At 34.2% G+C, this 19995-nt stretch overlaps 1 protein-coding gene across 13 annotated transcripts in view; it reads left to right on the top strand.

Annotated features, from left to right (window-relative positions):
- Akap6 (A-kinase anchoring protein 6) overlaps positions 1 to 19995 on the top strand; it is a 642973-nt gene that overhangs the window by 573638 nt on the left and 49340 nt on the right. For all 13 annotated transcript variants that reach the window (XM_087197081.1, XM_087197084.1, XM_087197080.1 and 10 more), the window contains one exon: positions 2178 to 2393. In XM_087197081.1, the coding sequence (XP_087053207.1) occupies positions 2178 to 2393 (216 nt within the window). The remainder of the gene's footprint in view (positions 1 to 2177; positions 2394 to 19995) is intronic.

Consider the following 19995-nt stretch of genomic DNA (forward strand, 5'->3'; position numbering starts at 1 on the left):
TGTTATTTTATCAGTTGTATTTCTTAGGTATGAAAAAGGCATTTGATAATGTCTATGAAGTGAATGAAGTCTATTTGGGCTGCTTTGCAAATGCTATCTGATATGGTCCATGCTACCTCCTTATGCACACCTTTAGTGCTATTGATTACGAATTTCCCTTCAGCTAAGAATTTTGGTTTGAGAAATGCAATTATTATCCTAGTTAACTTCAAAGAGAGGTTTACAAAATACAGTTCCATGGCATAAAACATCTCTTTTATTTTTGTTTCTTTAATTTTAGCAAATTAACCATAAAACAGAATCCTCAATATTCGTTTCCACACTACTTATTTGAACCAGTTTCAGTGAGCCATGATATCATCTAGAAGTATTTAATATTGGGCCAAAAATTAGGTTGGCTTCATGATTTGGACTGTGCAATACCTGTAGAATAAGAGAGTAAATTGAAAGGAGAGAGAGAGAGAGAGATTCAGAGAGAGACAGGTTCAGAGAGAGAGAGAAAGAGACAGAAAGAGAGACACACACAGGAGAGAGGGAGACAGAGACAGAAAGAGGAAGAGGGAAAGGGAGAGGGAGAGGGAGAGAGAGGGAGACAGAGACAGAGAGAGGGAGAGAGAAACATGCATGTGAATTGAGGAGGAATATTTAGGAGAATTGGAAGAGAAGATGGAAACAATGCTTGTTGGTTTAGTAGGCCCTCAAGTTTTATCACTAAATGTGTCGGGGTTTTCCCTCATTCAGCACTGAACTAATGAATAGCATCAGTAAAGAAATTTGTCAGACCTGGTGGTTATATCAGGAGTTATATAGGAAAATAGTAATGAACCCTAGGAAAATAAATAAAGATAAGTTCAGGAAACATAACTGAGACCTGAGACTGTGGCACTGGTATGCATTGAATAATAAAATTCCCAGTCATATTTTGCCATAAATAGAGGTTTGGGAATTTGTCATTCACCTTATTTAAAATTCAGAAATATTAAAGGTATAGGGTTCTCTCATTATAGAAATAATAGAATTCCAGCTATTACTGAGTTAGGGTCATTTAAATGGCTGTAGCATGCATTATATCAATAAGTGGAACATCTGTATGAAATGTCCACCTACTGATCTACTATCCCCACTCCATGCACATTTCAATGAACTGCATTTAATCATTTTAAGGCTTCTTCTAATGAAGCCTTATCTAGATTAACATTTTAAGCACAAATACTTTTAGGCATTAAAACTCTCACACTAAATGAAATTGCATTGTCTTGTTTACCCTTGTTGATTAATAAGCAATCTGTTAACTGTTAGAACAGTCCAATTGTGGCAGTAGAAGGAGATTAGTAATTCAGTGATGTTTGTGAATATAATCACCATTTCTCCTGAAGGCTTTGAATTAGAATATCAGTTACACACTATCCGTAGGCAAAGAAAGGGTATAATATTTTTAGACATGTGTACCCACTATTTTGCATGAATTGTTCAGCTTAGGGTCATTGCAGCAATACAAATGCTTCTGGGGACAAAATGCTATTTTGATGCATGCATATCCTACTTAAATAGTGTGAATGTCTATTAAGAGCAACACAGCAACCAAAAAAGTGCAGTAATAATCCAGTAACTTAATTTCTGTTTTCAGAACATTACTGCTTTGTTAAGCTTTGAAAGAGAAATGTGGCTTATCTTTTTTCAAATAATAGATTTCATGTATAAAATCCTTTGCATTCTTAATTTATTCTCAACCAGTAAAAAAAAAGAAATTAACTTTTTTCCTCTAAAGAATCTAGGAATAAATTTGGAAAATTTCCATTTTCTTTTAGAGGATTTTTTAAATCTTTTATGTTTCCTTTAAATTTGAATCAAACCATGCCAACTTATTTGGCATTCATATGACCTAAATGGATTATTTTATTAGGTTAGGAACTGTTAATTACATTGGAGTGTAGGTAGGACCCTATATTTTACAGAAAACAATCAATGAAAAAGGAAAGAGGAAAAAGACAGCTAAATTCTCTAGCATTAGTTAGCTATCTATAGGAGGCCTCCAACCTAAAGGAAACTTCTTCTTGTCCTATTTATCATATCTGAGTTTATCACTACAACTTGAAATTATGATGGAAAGAATGTTTTAGCTTTTAGAGAACTCTGCCCTGTAACCACTCATAGGTCAGCCTGTCTCTATGTTGCAGTCCCTCTGCCATGAAATCAAGCAGCGACGTAGAGGAGTGGCCTCCATTCTTCGATTATGCCAGCATCTTCTGGATGACCGAGAAACCTGCAATCTGAATGCGGACCACCAGCCCATGCAGCTGATCATTGTAAATCTTGAAAGAAGGTGGGAAGCCATTGTCATGCAAGCTGTCCAGTGGCAAACACGGCTACAAAAGAAAATGGAAAAAGAATCTGTGAGTGATTTTTTAAAAGTATAATGGATTCTTTTTTTTTCTGGATAAAAAGATAAATTCTTGGAGAGCTTGGAAAATGTGTTCACCTTACAAGAATTTTTGGTAACTAAATGGGTACCTAATCACTCAATGAAACCCTGTTTGTCATAACAGAACTGAAAAGCTTTTCAGTGTACCTCATGTTTTAAGATTTTCCCCTTTATTTTAGTTTATTCATAGGATGGAGTCCAGGCACTACAGTGGTCAAATTGTTTCATTGTTTTTTTTTAAATCACATGTGGATTTCACTTAATCTTACCACCTATGCCATTAATTCTTTCAATCATTGTTTTATCATAATATCCATTAATGATACATTACTCCATGACTATTTTCCTAAAAAGTGATTTAATACTCTTGAAGTATATGGAACAATGTATATACTCTGCAGATAATGTAGTGAAATAATACATATTATTTTGCATTCCCTTACATGATGATTTAACAACAAATTTGTAAACCAGTCCCCAGTTGTTCCTGCTTGGAGCTACTTCTGATAGAATTCTTAGTACTGGCAAGTTTATTCTTAGAGTACCACACATGGCGGGGGTAGTGATTCCTTTTAAGAATTATCCAAATTGAGTGCAGGTTCAAGCTGTTGCTTGAAGAAAGAGCTATAAAAGACTAAAATTTGTTTTATTATAATATAGAATGTATATTAGCTCAGAAAACCTTCAAATTTTTTCTTTCTTCTTTTTATGAATACATGTTAATATTATAGAATAGTGATGTTCATTTTGGGAAACTGGTATATACATATATTATTTCTTGATCATTTTCAATCCCTTAACTAACCTCTCTTTTCTCCTCCCCCCTTTCCTACTTCTCAAAGTCTGCCTTCTAGTTTTCATCATCTCTCATTTATTTATTCACTTTTTAGGTTTCTTATATGAGACAAAACATGCAGTGTTTAACCTTCTCAGTCTGGCTTTTTTGCTTAACGTGATGGTTCCCAATTTCATCTATTTTTCTGCAAATGGCACGATTTCATTCTTCTTTATGACTGAATAATATTCTTAGCTATTGTGAATTGTGCTGCTATAAAATCTTTTCCTACAGCAATGTCTTCAAGAGTTCTACCTAACCTCTGTTCCAGCCAGTTCAGTGTTTCTATTTTAATGTTTAGATCTTTAGGGCCAGGGATTTACCTCAGTGGTGCCGTCGCCTGCCTTGAAAGCACAAGGTCCTGAGTTCAATCCCTGATACCAAAAAAAAAAAAAAAAAAAAAAAAAGATTTCCCTTTAGGGCCAGGGATTTAGCTCAGTGGTTCCGGCGCCTGCCTCACAGCGCAAGGTCCCGAGTTCGATCTCCGGTACCAAAAAAAAAAAAAAAAAAAAAATTTAGATCTTTAATCCATTTCAATTTTAGTTTGGTGCATGGTGAGAGATATATGTCTAGATTTAAACTTTGGCAAGTTGAAACCCAATTTATCCAGCACAATTTATTAAAGAGGCTATCTTTCCTGCAGTGAGGGCGTTTGGCTCCTTTATCGAAGATGAGGTGGCTGAGTGTGTCTAGCGTTGTTTCTGCATCTTCTAATCTGTTCCACTGGTCCTCAGGTCTGTTTCTTTGCTGGTACCATGCTGTTTTTATCACAGTAGCTTTGTAGTATAGTTTCAAGTTGGGGGTTGTGATACCTCCTGCCATGTCTCTGTTGCCTAGAACTGCTTTTGCTATTCTGGGTCTTTTCTTCTTCCAAATGAATTTTTGGATTGTTTTCTCAGGGTCTGTGAAGTATGCTGCTGGGATTTCAATTGGGATTGCATTGAACCTATATAGTAGTTTTGGAAGTATGGCCTTTTTCACTATGTTAATCCTTCCTACCCAGGAGCAGGGGTTGTCTTTCCATTTTCTGATATCATCTTCAATCTCTCTTTTCAGAGTGCTATAGTTTTCAGAGAAGAGGTCTTTGATTTCTTTTGTTAAGTTGATTCCTAGGTTTCCTGTGAACTAACACAAACAGTCAACAAGTGGGATCTCTTCTTATTAGAAAAGCTTCTGCACAGCAAGAGCAACCGCCAACAGTGTGAAGAGACAACCCACAATGTGGGAAAAAAACTTCACCAGCTGTTCCTCAGACAAAGGACTACTATCTAGAATCTGTAAAGAACTTACAAAAATCATACCTCCCAAATTTAAAGATCCAATCCAAAAATGGGCATCTGAAATGAACAGACATTTCTCAGACAAAGAAGTAGAAATAGCAAATAAACACATGAAAAAATGTTCAACATCACTGGTCATTTGAGAGATGCAAATGAAAACAATGGTGCGATTCCACCTCACTCCAGAAAGAATGGCTGCTATCAAGAAATCAACCAATAACAAATGCTGGAGGGGCTGTGGGGAAAGATGAAGCCTCCTCCACTGCTGGTGGGAGTGTAGACTGGTGCAACCACTGTGGAAATCAGTATGGAGATACCTCAAAGAACTAGGACTGGAAGTCCCATTTGACCCAGCTATTCCCTTGCTGGGTATGTTCCCCTAAGAATTAAAAGAATCATACCACAGTGATATATGTGCACCCATGTTCATAGCAGCACAATTTGTAATAGCTAAAACTTGGAAGCAGTCCAATTGCCCATCAACTGAAGACTGGATAAAGAAAATGTGGGTTGTTTTTTTTTTTTATAAAATAGAGTACTACCCAGCCACAAAAAATGAGAAATTAGAGACATTTATAGCTAAATGGATGCACATTGAGGGGATACTCTTAAGTGAAATAAATAGGACACACATTTGTAAATACCAAATAGTTTCTCTAGTGTGAGAAACTGAAAATGTAAATAAGGACTAAAAGGTATAATACATAATGTGAAATAGGAAGAAAGGGGGCAATGGGGAAGGGGAAGTGAGAGGGGTAGGGGAAAGGAAAGAAGGGAATGGAATTAATATAAGAAAATGCAAAAATGGAAACAAAGTCTTTGTAAATAGGGAGGGATGGAAGGGTTGAAGGGAGGGCAGGGGAATGGGGAAAAATAAGAACCAAGAGAGATTATGTAAAGGTGCAAATTTCCAATGATGAATGTCATTATATTGTATACCTAAAATGTACCAATAAAATAAAAATTTAAAAAATTGTGCTGTTATAAATATGGGTATGTATGCATAACTATAATATGCAGCATTTAATTCTTTTAGGAATATGCCCAAGAGTGATATATCTAGATCAAATCATATTTCTATTTTTAGTTTTCTGAGGTATCTTCATACTAATTTTCATAGTGATTGTAATAGTCTCCATTCCCATCAACAATGTAGAAGAGTTCCTTTGTCCCACACACCCTGTCAGCATTCATTGTTTTTCTTTTTTCATTCTTCATAATAGCCATTCTGACTTTTTTGTGGATTATAACTGTGATGAGATGGAATCTCAAAGTAGTTCAGATTTTTCATTTCCTTAATAGCTAAAGATGTTGAAATTTTTTTTTATATACTCGTTGGCTATTTGTACTTCTTTGAGAAGTGTCTCTTCAATTCATTTGTCCATTTTCTGGTGGGGTTATTTGCCTTGAAGATAATTTTTTAAATTCTTTAAATATGTTAGATATTAATCCTCTATCAGAAGAGCAGCAAAGCTTTTGCCCATTCTGTAAGTCATCTCTTCACTCTATTGATTGTTCCCTTTGCTACACAGTCTTTTTAATTTGATGTAATCCCATTTGTTGATCCTTGATATTATTCTGTATGTTTTTGGAGTTCTATTCAGGAAGTCTTTACCTGTGCCTACGATCAAGTATTTTCCTTATGTTATCTTCCAGCAGTTTCAAAGGTTCTGGGATTTATATTTAGGTCTGATCCATTTTGATTTAATTTGATACAGGATAAAAAAACAGGAATCTTTCAATCTTCTGAATACAGATAGCTAGTTTTCCTAGCACCATTTGTTAGAGGCTATTTTCTCCAGCATATGTTTTTGGCTCCTTTATCAAAAACCAGATAAGTGTACACGTGTTAGTTTGTTTCTCTGTCTTCTATTCTATTCCATTTATCTTTATGTCAGTTTTTGTGACAGTGCCCTATTGTTTTTGTTACTATGGCTTTGTAATATAACTTAAAATCCTATATTGTGATGCCTCCAGCATTTCTCTTTTTGCTCAGCGTTGCTTTGGCTATTCTGGGTCTTTTCTGATACAATATGATGTGAATTTCAGGATTGCTTTTTCTATCTCTGTGCAAAATGTTGTTGGTATTTTAGTAGGAATTGTATTGAATCTGTAGATTGCTTGGTAATATAGCCATACTAACAATATTAGTTCTGTTGATCAATGAACAAGGAAGATCTTTCCATTTTCTAATGGTTTCTTCAATTTCTTTCATCAGCAGTCCATAAGCAGTCTTTTAATTCTTTGGTTAGTTTGATTCCTAGTTATTTAATTTTTTGAAGCTATTGTGAATGGAATTGCTTTATTGATTTTTCTCAGGTGCCTCATTATTGTTGTACTGAAGTGCTATTCATTTTCATGTGTTGATTTTGTATCCTGCCAAATTCGTTTGGCTAAATTTTGCTAAATTTGTTTGCCAGATCTAAACGTCTTATGTTGGAACTGCTAAGTAAAGGGTCATATCATAGGCAAACAGGTAACTTTGACTTTTTCCTTTCCTATTTATTTCCCTTTTATTTCTTTCTCTTGGCTGATTACTCTGGCTAGAGTTTCAAGTACTATACTGAATAGAAGTGATGAGAGTGAATTCCAGTTTTCATTCTGATTTTAGAGGAAATGCTTTCAGATTTTCCTTGTTAGGTATTATGTTGGCTGTAGATTTATCATATATAGCTTTTTATCAGTTTGAGTTAAAATCCTTCATCTATTTTTCAGCTGGATTTTTATCATGACAGGATGTTGGATTTTGTCAAAAGCTTTCTCTATGTCTCTTGAGATGATCATGTGATTTTTATTCTTGATTTTATTTCTGTGATGTATAACATTTATTGATTTACATATTTGGAACCATACTTGCATCTTCAGGATGAAACCAACTTGGTCATGGTGAATAATCTTTTTAACGTGGTGTTTAATTCTGTCTGTAAGGATCTTATTGAAGATTTTTGCATCTGTGTTCATCAAGGATATTGCTTTGTATTTTTGTTGTTGCTGAATCCTTATCTAGTTTTGGTATCAAGGTAATTCTGACTTCATAGAATGAATGTAAAAGCATTCCTTCCCTTCTCATTATACAGAAAAGTTTGAGGAGCATTAGAAAACTTAAATTTTAACAGAAAGATCATATTTCCCAGATGACCTGTAGATCAGTGACTATCAGTTGAAGGGTCAAGTCTCATATTCGACTAACATAAATAAAATACGTACCTACATAGGACAAGAAGTTTTCCTTATGTACTATATTATCAGATTTATGTCTTTGTAAAGTTCAGGATTCAAAATTGAAAAAAAAATATAAAAATCTTGCCACTGAAAAATAGTTTCCTCCTATGAATTCTAATTTTAACAAAACTTTAATATTTTCCCTCTGATGACCTTGCCATAGGGGACTGAGAAACAGAAGGGACAGTGAATCAGTAAGCCTTCTTGTTCTCTTTGCATGTGGAGCTATGTTGAGTCTAGGGAGTGATTTTCTCCTCAGCAGTTCTATTTAATTGTTTAGAGCTGAAGTTAAATTTCTTAAGACTTCCAAGTTATTGCCAATAATCAGAGTCTACCTAATTGGATGTCTTTTCTTGAAATGACCTGTTTGTTGTAAAGCAATTTAGCTGGCATGTTTTTCTTTTTTCAGGTTTTGTTTGTTTTTGAGAGTATTTGGAAGAGTAGAAATTGTATTTTTTTCTATACTTTGGAGCCTGCAATCATTGTGGTAATAATTAAATATAAGCAAAAATCATTTGCAGCAGGAAAAGTTCTGACATTTTTGGAAACATTTAAATTGGTGTGGAGAAGACAAAACTGGCTTTCTTTAAAGATTTGTTTTAAATCATATGACCAGGGATGCTGGACTAGATCTCTGCATACCAGATATAGGCATTTTTTTAAAACCACACTTGTATGGCAAAGGCAATTTTTAGGTTTGAGAAACCAGGGATGCTTCTTAGCGGCTCAAGCTACTACTTATAGGCAGATATAAATTGCGGGCAGAGAAGGTGTTCCCTTTTTATAGATTACCTGCCAAGTATGTTATTTGGTATGATGAGGGTAGCAAATGCAGTCTTTTTTTACTAAAAACTGATGAAACTCACTCTCAGGAAAGGCACAAATAAGGAAAGAGTAGACAGATGCCAACAATCACAGGGTACATCATTCAGTTGGAGGTGTTACTCTGCTTCTGATCCCTGTTAGTTGGATAAATAGTTAAAGTTGCTTTGATGACCAGACAACTATTTCACCAATGCATGATGCTGCCTTTGCAGAATATGAAAGACCTCTTAGTGATCTGTTTGATTGCTCATCATCCATCCTCACTTCTATTCCATTCTCTACCTGTCCATAGATATTTTCCTGCCATATCACCAGTATATTTGATATACTTGCCCAAAATGGGTGTTTGATAAGTATTTGCTGAATGAATGATTGTATTCTTTTATGTAATAAATTTTGTTTTATTCTGGAATTTGATAGAGTTGTTATATCAATATTAATTCTAAATTCTTATGTTCTCACGAAGTGGCTGTGTGTGTCATTTTATTTCAATAAAATATTTTATCTTCATAAGAACATCAAGAAATCAGGCAAGACACACTCCCACCTGCTCTGGAGATTAAGGCAGAACTGCAGGTTCAAGACCAATATGAACATTTTAGCAAGAGCCTGTCTAAAAATAAAAGAAAAGGCATGTAGCTCAGTGATAGAGCACTTGCCTAGAAAGTGCAAGCCCTGGGTTCAATCCCTAGCACTGTCAAAAATAACAAAAATGTTAAGAAGATAACCTTTAACTTCTCTTCTTTTCTCATAAAGAAGCCCTAGACTCCCAGATCTGTTTCCTGAGTTCAAGGAAACTGCAAGCTTCTCCATGGAATCTGGTGAGGCCAGGGTTGATAACCTTGGTATAAGATAGGGTAGAATGAGAGGGCTCACAAATAGGGAGCTCCACAAATAGAGGGGTCCTCTCAAGTCTTCAGCAAAAGGAACCCTCTGAAAGGATTAAAAACAATATGCAGCTTTTGCAAGGCTGGAAATAGTTCCCTTTCCTTTCCATCACAGTAGAAACCTTCATCATTCACAAGGCATGTGATAGAGTACTAAGAAGGGTTTTGCCTCGGTAATGGAGTAAAAATATATGAAGTGTAGTTCTAGTCATGCTAAAAAAGCATTAAAGCAAGACCTGAATGCATAAAACTGCTTCAAAGTAACTTACTTGCATCCCAAGAGAAAGCTCAATAATACTTATAGGAATACAAGTGTCCAGTATCCAGCAAGATAAAATTTACAGTGCTTGGCATCCAATAAAAGCTACCAGGCATAAAAAAACAGGAAAATTCAACAGAAGAAGAGAAAGATATCAACCAAAATAAACAAATCCATAAGTGACATAGACTATAGAATTAGTAGATTAAAAAATAGTTATTATACTTGTATTCCACAAGTTCAAGATGCCAATAAAATTGGGCATAGTAAGTAGAAACACTGAAGATATCTATCTGAAATAAAATTTATAAAGATAAAACTACAATTACTGAGGTGAAAATGATACTGGATAAGATTACCAACCAATTAACTATCACAGAAGAAATAATTAATAAACCTGACAATATATGATAGGAAATCTACAAAAGTAAACGAAAGAAAAAAGACAAAAACAAAGCACTGGTGAACTGTGAGATAACTTTAACCAGCCTAATATGTATGAAGTTAGAATCTCTAAAATGAAGGAGAAAGAGTAAACAAGTTTTGCAGAAACTTGTCCAAAATCTTCAAAGTTAATTTAAATCAAGAGAGCATAACATTATTAAATGTCTAAAACAGAGTTTCCAAATACACCAACAAAAAACTTGTACAACTGTGAGGAGACAAAAAAAACCTGACAATTTTGGGCAGAGATTCCAACACCTTTTTCAATAACTGATAGACCAGAAAATCAGTAAGAACAAAAAAATACTTGAATGATACTATAAACCAACTTGACCTAATTGATATATAAAACATTTCACCAAAGATTTTATTAAAAAGACAAGGAATACGTTACCAAAAAAAAAAAGACAAGGAATAACAAGTGTTGGTGATGATGTGAGTAAAACTTGATGTTCCATTGATCCATACATCTGTTTTTGTTCCAGTACTATGCTGTTTTTATCACTCTTACTTTTTAGTATAGGCTAAAGTCAGGTATTGCTATGCTCCCTGCTTTGCTCTTATTGCCAAAAATAACAATTTCTGTTGTTCTGGGTCTCTTCTGGTTCCATATGAATTTTCGGATTGTTTTCTTTAAATCTGAAAGATGTGCTGTTGGTATTTTTATCAGAACTGCATTGAATCTGTGTGACAGTTTTGGAAGTATGACCATTTTGACAATATTGGTTCTGCCTATCCAGGATCAAGGAAAATCTTTGCATTTTCTGATGTCCTCTTCAGTCTCCTTCTTCAGAGTACTGTAGTTTTCTTTGTAGAGGTCTTTCACTTCCTTATTTGGTTAATTTCTATATATTTCATTTTTCTTGAAGTAACTGAGAATGGTCTTGTTTCATAATTTCCTTTTCATCCTATTCATTGTTGATATACACCAATGCTAATGATTTTTTTGTGTAGATCTTGTATTCTGCTACTTTGCTGAAGTTGGTTATTAGTTCTAAGTGTTTTTTGATGAAGTTCTTTGGGTCTTCGATGTAGAGTATCATGTCATCTGCAAATAATGATAATTTGATTTCTTCCTTTTCTATATGTGTTTATTTCCTTCCTCTTGCCTAATTGCTCTGGCTAATGTTTTGAGTACTGTGTTGAATAGAAGAGGTGATAGTGGACATCCTTGTCTTATTCCTAATTTTAGAGGGAATGCTTTTAGTTTTCCCCCACTTAGTATAATGCTAGCTACTGGTTTCACATAAATAGCCTTTATCATATTCGGGTATGGTCCTTCTATACTTGTTTTCTTTAGGGTTTTTGTCATAAAGATGTGTTGGACTTTGTCAAATGCCTTTTCTGAGTCTATTGCTATGATCATGTGGTTTTTAACTTTGCTCCTGTTTAAGTGATGTATTATATTTATTGACTTATGTATGTTGAGCCATCCTTGCATCTCTCAGATGAAACCTACTTGTTCATGATGTATCATCTTTTTGATAAAGTGCTGCATTCCTTTTGCTAATATCTTGTTGTGAATTTTTGCATCTATGTTCATTAAAGAGATTGGCTTATAGTTTTCTTTTTTAGTTGGATATTTATTCTGTTTTGGGATCAGGGTGATACTGGCTTCTTTAAATGAATTTGGGGGCACTCCATCTCTTTCAATTTCTTTGAAGAACTTGAGGATTATTGGTGATATAACATCCTTAGAGGTTTTGTAGAATTCAACAGTGAGTCCATCAGGTCCTGGGCTATTTTTAGTTGGTAGATTATTACTAAGTCAATTTCATTGCTTGTTATGGGATTGTTAAGCATATTTACGTCTTCTTGGGTTGGTTTTGGTAGTTTGTATGCGTCTAGAAATCTGTCCATTTCTTCAAAATTTGCTAATTTGTTAGAATATAATTTTTCAAAGTAGTTACTATCTTCCAGATTTCGGCATTGTTGTGATTTCACCGTTTTCATTTCTAATTGCATTGATGTGAATCTTTTCTTTCTTTCTCTTGGTGAGTCTTGCTAAGGACTTACCTATTTTATTTATTCTTTCGAAGACCCAGCTCTTTGTTTTGTTGATTTTTTTTTATCTCAATTTCATTGATTTTCGCTCTCATCTTTATAGTTTCCTCTTTAATTTTGGTTTGGGGCTGGTTTGTTGTTATTTCTTAAATATCTCAAGATTTTTCATAAGGTAATTTATTTGGGTTTGCTCTGTTTTCCTAATGTGAGCGTTTAGTACGGTGAATTTTCCTCTTAGAACTGCTTTCAAGGTGTCTGAGAGGTTTCATTGAGTTGTACAGTCATTGTTATTAACTTCTAAAAGTTTGAAAATTTTTTCTGTGATACATTGATTGTTTAGAAGTATGTTGTTAATTTTCCAGGAGCATTTGCCTTTTCTAAAGTTTCTTCTGTCATTGATTTCTATTTTCATTATACAGTGATAAGATAGTATGCATTGGGTGATTTCAGTTCTTTCATATTTATGTAAGCAGTTCTTTCATATTTATGGTCTAGTATGTGATCTATTTTGGAAAAAGTACCATGTGCTGCTGAAAAGAATATATACTCTGTTGTAGAGGGATGGAATACTCTGTATATATCCATTAGGTCCATATGTTCAAGGGTATGGTTCAGCTCTGAAATTTCTTTATTGTTTTTTTGTTTAGTTGATCTGTTACTTTACAAAAGTGAGGGTTCAAAATCCTTTTAACATTCTGGGTTTTTTTCTTGTTTGTTTGGGTTTTTTTCTGAATGTTTGCGAATTTAATGAAGATATGTCTTGGTGAACTTCTCCTTTCATCATAATTGTTTGGTGTTCTATAAGCATTGCTTACTTGTATTTTAAAATCTTTTCTTATATTTGGGGAATTTTCTTCCATAATTTCTGTAAACATGTTAGTTAATACATCTGTGCAATCTTCTAGATTGTCTTTAACTCAGATTAACCTAACACTAGTCTTCTTGTTGTCTTCTAGTAGCTGCTGGATAGTTTTCTCTGTTCTCTTGTTTTCTTTTTGGGTTCTTTGAGCTCTTTATTGTAATTCACTTTTTTGTCTTCAACATCAGACACTCTGTCTCCACAATGGTCATTTCTGCAGTGTATAAATTCTGTGCTGTTTTTTATTTCAAATATTTCTATCTGACATCTTTTCAAATATTCCATATCTTTGTTGAATCTGTTCAAATTTTAAACTGTTTTGGTTAGCTCATCCAGTTTTTTACCTATTTTCCCCAAATTGAACATCGGCATATTGACTATAATTCCTCTAAACTTTTGGTTCATTTCCTCTTTGAACTCATTATTTTCTTTATCCCTTTCATAGATTTTTGCTCTCTGGTATTTGTTTTCTTCTCCCTTTGTGACCCCTTGCTCTGCTTTGAGGCAGTTGGGGAGAGTTCAGAGATCTTCTATTTCCTCATTGCCCCATTCTCCTACTTGTACCTCTGTGTGTGTATGTGTGTGTATATATATATATATTATATATATATGTTTTTGTTTTTGTTTTTGTTTTAGTTATATATACCCCCCCCTCTTTTTTCTCTCTTTTTTGGTGGGGAGTAGAGAAGTGAGGAGAATTTGTGGCTTGTATGAAGCTTTTCAGTACAATGTTGCTTCCCATGAACAATTTTCAGCTTTGTATGTCCTGTGCTAGTATTTACTCCTCTGTTATTTACTTTAAGTGATTTTGACTCTATCCCTATGTTTTGCGAAAAGAATTGCTTCTATTTATAAGAGCATTCACAGATTCAGTCTTACAATACTTCTATATGATGGTCCTTGCAGTTATTCTTCCTCCCTTTGGCTGTTATCTATACATATTATGACTGTTTATCATTTGTGGTTGCTCTGCAGTGAGAGTAGGGGAAGTGTTTGGATGGATAGTGTTAGGCACTAAGGGGAAGGTTTGAAAGGGAGATGACTAGTGGTAGATGAAAAGAAAAGATTGATGTGGGTTCTGATTTTACTGGAGTATTTTAGTTGAGTTGGAGGTTTGGTTTTGAGAGTTTTCAGAGGATATTTTATGGAGGCAAGGCAAGATGTGAAGGACAGGGGGCTCACTTTGTGATTGAGGAAAGCTATGTGCTTATCAGAACTTGCTTATAGGGAGGACAATCAGCTAGGTAAGATATGGAGTAGCCAAAGGCTTAGGTTGGGGAGGGTTGAGAAATTATACTAGTGAAGGTAGGAGTGACTGTGAAGGGACTAAGTAGTAAAAAATTTTAAAGTTTAGAGGAGGAATTTACATGTTTTGAAAAAGGGTAAAGATATGTAATAATAACATTGTCTAGGGGATTTGAGGTAAAGAAACTAGATTAAGAGCTGAGATGAAGGGGAGGACCTAGGCACCTATTAAATAAGAGCCAATGAAAGAACAAATGTATAAGAGTAACAACCTAATAAACACATGAGACAATGAAAGATCATAACCTCACATTACTAAATAACTCAAGAAACATACAAAAACTTAAACCAATAAAATATCCAATGGGAACACAGATTAGATATTTCAATGAGACATTGCATATGTGATTCCCAAGTAGCTTCTTTTTCAGAGAGTGCTCATACCTCAATACTCCTCTGATCTCTCCACTGTAAAATTGGGGTTAACTCATACCCAAGATCTCTTTCTGCCATATTGCAGGCAATTTTTTTAGAGTTTGATCCAGTCCAAGTTCTTGAGTTAAGAACTCTTGCTATCCCTTTCCCTGGGTATAATGATGGATTCAGCAGACAAATTCACTGACACTAAATTGTCCACTGAGTCAGGGCTATTCCTATGCAATCAATTCAACTACAGTATTTATCAGGGCTAGTTGAGATATAAGATACCGTAGAACCCTGTTTTGAATCTTCCTTTAGCAGTAGGAATATGGCACCAATTGGAGCCTCCAATCCTGTGTAACTCAGGAACTGAGTCCATTATCCCTACCAGTCCCTGCCTCTCAGCCCAACTCCCCCCAGCCTGCTGTCTAACTGCCAGCAGTCTCCCATGACTGTCCTTCCCACATCTACTCTGGGAAGTGTGAAACCCCTGAGGGGCTGTTCTGGGACTTAGTTCAAACACGCAGCCCTTCTCCCACAGTGGTGTCCCTGCCAGCTCCTGCTCCACATAACTGTGTCTTGAGGTACTTGTACCACAGTCTCTCACCAACTGTTGCCTATAGAGGGCCTCTTGGGAAGCTGAGTCTCGCATTCTTCTTGCTGTCTCCAACTGCATAAGATTTTCCTGGTCCTGATGCAGTTCTTTATGAGCAGAGAAGTTGTTATTTTTACTATGCCTCCCAGCTGGCTATAGCACCACAGTTTCTCCTCTGCAGGGCGGGCCACTTCTTCTGTATCATTTAATGCTATTTTCTTCTCTTCTGTCAGTTCCCTCATTGTTCCTGTGTAACCTCTCCTCACTTTGGCTCCTCTCCAAGCCTCTGTCCTCCAGACTCCAGACACTCTCCTGCAAAAGCCAAGCTGCTGGCATTCACTGCTCCAAGACCCAATTGTATTTTGTTTTTTAATTTTTATTTTGGTTAGTACATTTGCAGTACATAATGATTACATTCTTTGTGGGGAATTGGCACATATACATATCACATCTTTAGCACATCTTAATTCTTTTTGTGTCTCAGTCCCCCCAACCTCTCTCCCATCTCCCTCCATCTCTTGATCCACTTTCCATTTCCAAAAGATCTCCCTGTTTCCTATTATATATCTTTTATTTTGTTCTTTAATTTACTTATACTTTAGGTGTCTTGTATAATAGAAACCATGTGATATTTAAGCTTGTGTATTTGTTTTATTTTACTTAGCATTATGGTCTCAAGGTACATTTATTTTTCTATGAGAATTCAAGTTTATCCTTCCTTACAACAGAATAGTACTCCATTTTGTATAAGTACCACATTATCTTTATCCATTATAAGTGACTTCCAAGATTTAGTTATTATAAGTTGTGTTGCTAGAAACATTGGTATCCATGTATCATTATAATATGAAGTCTTTAACTCTTTGGGGAGGATAGCTAGAAGGGGAATTACTGGGTTGAATGGAATTTGTATTTTTTGTTTTTTTAAGGAATCTCTATATTGATTTCCATTGTGGTTTTATTAGTTTACAATCCCACAAAACAATGTAGAAGGGTTCCTTTTTCCCTACAACCTCACCAGCATTTACTATTATTTGATTTCTTGATAGTAGCTATTCTTTCTGAAATGAGATGAAATATTAGTGCCATTTCAATTTGCATTTCCCTAATGGTCAGAGCTATTGAACATTTTTTAATGTATTTTATTGGCCTTTTGTACCCAGTCATATTTTGAACTATGTAGAAATAGAAAAAGCACATTAAGATTTGTAGGATGTCATCAAAACAATGATTTTAGCTTTAACCTCATGAAAATAGAAAAGAAAAAACAAATTAAACCCAAAGTAAATAGAAAAAGATATAATAAAGATCAAAGCAAAAATCAATGAAATAGAAGACAGAAAAACAATAGAGAAAATGATCAATAAAATGAAAACCTGGATTTTTTAGAATATTAATGAACTTGGTGAGCCTCAGACTGAATAGGAAAAACAAAAGAAACAAATTGTCAATATTAGGGATATGAGACAAATTATTACAGTTTCTAGTAATATTAAAAAGAGAAAATTATGAAAAAAATATGTGCTAAATAAATTGAGCTATTAATTTAAAAAATCTTCCCACAAAGAAAGCTCTAGGCACAGATGGCTCTTTATGTGGGTTGTGTCAAATATTTAAAGGAAAAAATATAATAATCTTATGCTAATTATTCCAGAAAATTGAAAAGGAATGAATATTTCCCATTCTTGTTCTCTGGACAGATTTTGGTAGAGAAACCAAAATCAGACAAGGACAATATAAGAATATTAAAGACTGACTGATATGCCTCATGAATATAGATAAAAAGATTCTTAATAAAATTTTATCAGATCAAAAAAAAACTTATAAAATAAATCATGATCACATCAAATTTATCTTACATATAAATAGTTTAATCTTTGAACAAAACCAATGTAATTTTTATATTTACAGGCTTAGAAAGGGAAAGCAAATGGTTATCTCAATAGTGTCACAAAAATCACATGTAAAGGGCCAGAGATTTAGCTGAGTGGTGCCGCCTCCTGCCTCACAAGTGCAAGGTCCTGAGTTCAATCCCCGGTACAAAAAAAAACCTCTTAGAAACCCAAGAGTAAAATAGGAACTCTCAGAATTTAATAAAAGATATCTACAAATATTCTACAGTTAACATTATAGGTTAATGGTAAAAGACAGTGCTTTTCTCTGAAGATCAGGAACAGACAAGAATGTATAATTGCACCATTTCTATTTGACATTACACTGAAGTTTTAGCCAAAGCAATAAAGCAAGAAAAAGGAATTAAAATCCACTTGAAAATTAAGCAGAAAAACGTTCTTTATTCACATATTCCATCACTATCTCTAGATAAAGTGCTGCAAAGATCCTGCAACTAGTAAGGAAATTTAAGCAGGTTATTGAGTACATGATCAATATTCAGGCATCAGTTGTGTTCTATGTACTATTTGATGAATAATCAGAAATCAGAATTTTAAAACATTACTATGTGCAGTAGCAGCAAAACCAGGACATTCTTAAGAATATATCTAACCAGAGATATTGAAGAATTGTGTACACAAACCAATAAAACATTGCTGAGAAAAAATAAACCCTGCAGCACTTGTAGGTCAAGTGTTTCCCCTTAACATTATGTAAAAAGAGTTTGTTTGTATCTCTCAGATCAGCCACAACCTCAAAGGGCTAAAAAATAACTAAATGAATCACGAGCTACATTGTATTCATGACCAGAATATAATACTGTTAAGATATCAATTGTCCACAAATTTATCTGTACAATCATTGAAACCCTCTTGGAAATTCCAGTGATGAGGAGGGGTGTAGAAACTTATAAGCTGATTATAAAATTTATTTGGAAGTGCAAGGACCTAAAATAACCATAACAATTTTGATAAAGGTGAATAAAGTTAGGGGACTATGCCTTCTACTATCAAGACTTAAAATAAATCTACAAGGACCAAGAGAATGTGGCATTATTGCCAAGATCACCAAATAAATCAATGGAACTGAATAGATATTTCAGAAAGAGCTACACAGAGTGGTTGATTTTTGTAAAGGTACAAAGGCAATTCAATAGATAAAGATTAATCTTTCAGTAAATGATCCAGGGACAATTTAATATCCATATCCACAAATGTGAGAATGATGTATATAATTTTTTTTTTTGGTACCTGGGATTGAACTTGGGATCTTGTACTTGCAAGGCAGGCAGCGGAACCACTGAGCTAAATCCATGGTCCCAGTGTATACAAATTTTATTGCATCATATACAAAAATGAAGTAAAACTGATCGTTGACCTAAATGTAAAACTTTAAAAATAATAGAAAAAGATCACAGGTTTGGGGTGCCTAGGGTAAACACTTTGTGACTGCTGGAGAAATTATTGTATAACAGATAGTGAGGAATATTTGAGGAGTATTAGAAATATTCATGATCATGATTATAGTGATGCTTTTGTGTATATTCACATATTTTACATCATAAATACATGCGGTTCATTTTATGAAGATTTTACTTCAATAAAGGTCTATTTTTAAAACATACAAACAAATTCAGAATTTTTAATTACAAGGGGGTTGACAGATTATCCTGACACCTAGCAGTGATTGTCCTTGTCTTAAAGTAAGTAAATGAAAATGGAATTCCTTTTCTGAAAGACTAAACCATGGTAACAACAGTTAATCCATAGCACTTGATATGTATCAGGCACAATTCTAAGTGATTTCCAAGTTAAGAGTAATTTAAGCCTCTTAATATCTATATAATGTGTACAGGTATATATAATTTTCACCCTCTCAACATTATAGAAGAAAACATTGAGACAAGGAATATTTCAGCAATTGTCCAAAGTTACCTATCAGTTTATAATTGATCTGGAATTTGAACCAAGGAGTTCTATCTCCAAAGTCAGGGTTCTGAATCAATAATCTGAGCTGATTATCCAAGATTGAAATCTTCTTCAATTATAAGAATAGTACATATGCTATTACTGAACTATTTTTTTTGGCAGTGCTGGGGATTGAACCCAGGACCTTTAACATGTCACTGAGCTATATCCCGAGCCCCTGCAACCACCTGTACATCAAGTAAATGAATAAGACTTTTATAAATGCAAATAAGCTAATTGCATTTTAAAATTAGAAGATTTTACTTTTTCTACATAGTTTAGGAAATTATAGATCAAATTCCTTGATTGTTATGTGACATGAAGAATTTTTAACTGTCCAAAACTAACCATATCTAAATATGTTAGAACTAAAAGGTATAATATATAATGTGAAATAGGAAGAAAAGGGGCAAAGGGCAAGGGGAAGTGAGAAGGGTAGGGCAAAGGAAAGAAGGGAATAGAATTAATATGAGAAAATGAAAAAATGGAAACAAAATCTTTGTAAATGGGGAGGGGGGGAGGGGTTGAAGGGAGAGCAGCGGAATGGGGAAAAAAATAAGAAGTAGGAGAGATTATGTAAAGGTGCAAAATTCCAATGATGAATGTCATTATATTGTATACCTAAAATGTACAAATAAAATTAATTTTAAAAATAAAATAAAATGAATGTTAGAAAAAGTAATAATTTCTTTTGAGAGCTTTAAGAAAGATGAATAAGCAAATATTTCCATTTCAAAGAAGTAAAGAAAATAAGAGATTTGTGCTTGGTGTGTGTACTGGTTGACTACTGATAGCTTGCTAACACTTATTTAAGAATTTCTCCTAGGTATTTGGGGCT

The sequence above is a fragment of the Heterocephalus glaber genome, unplaced genomic scaffold, assembly GCF_053883595.1.
Source record: "Heterocephalus glaber isolate CG9 unplaced genomic scaffold, H.glaber_assembly_v1.0 deba00001662, whole genome shotgun sequence".
NCBI lineage: Eukaryota > Metazoa > Chordata > Mammalia > Rodentia > Bathyergidae > Heterocephalus > Heterocephalus glaber.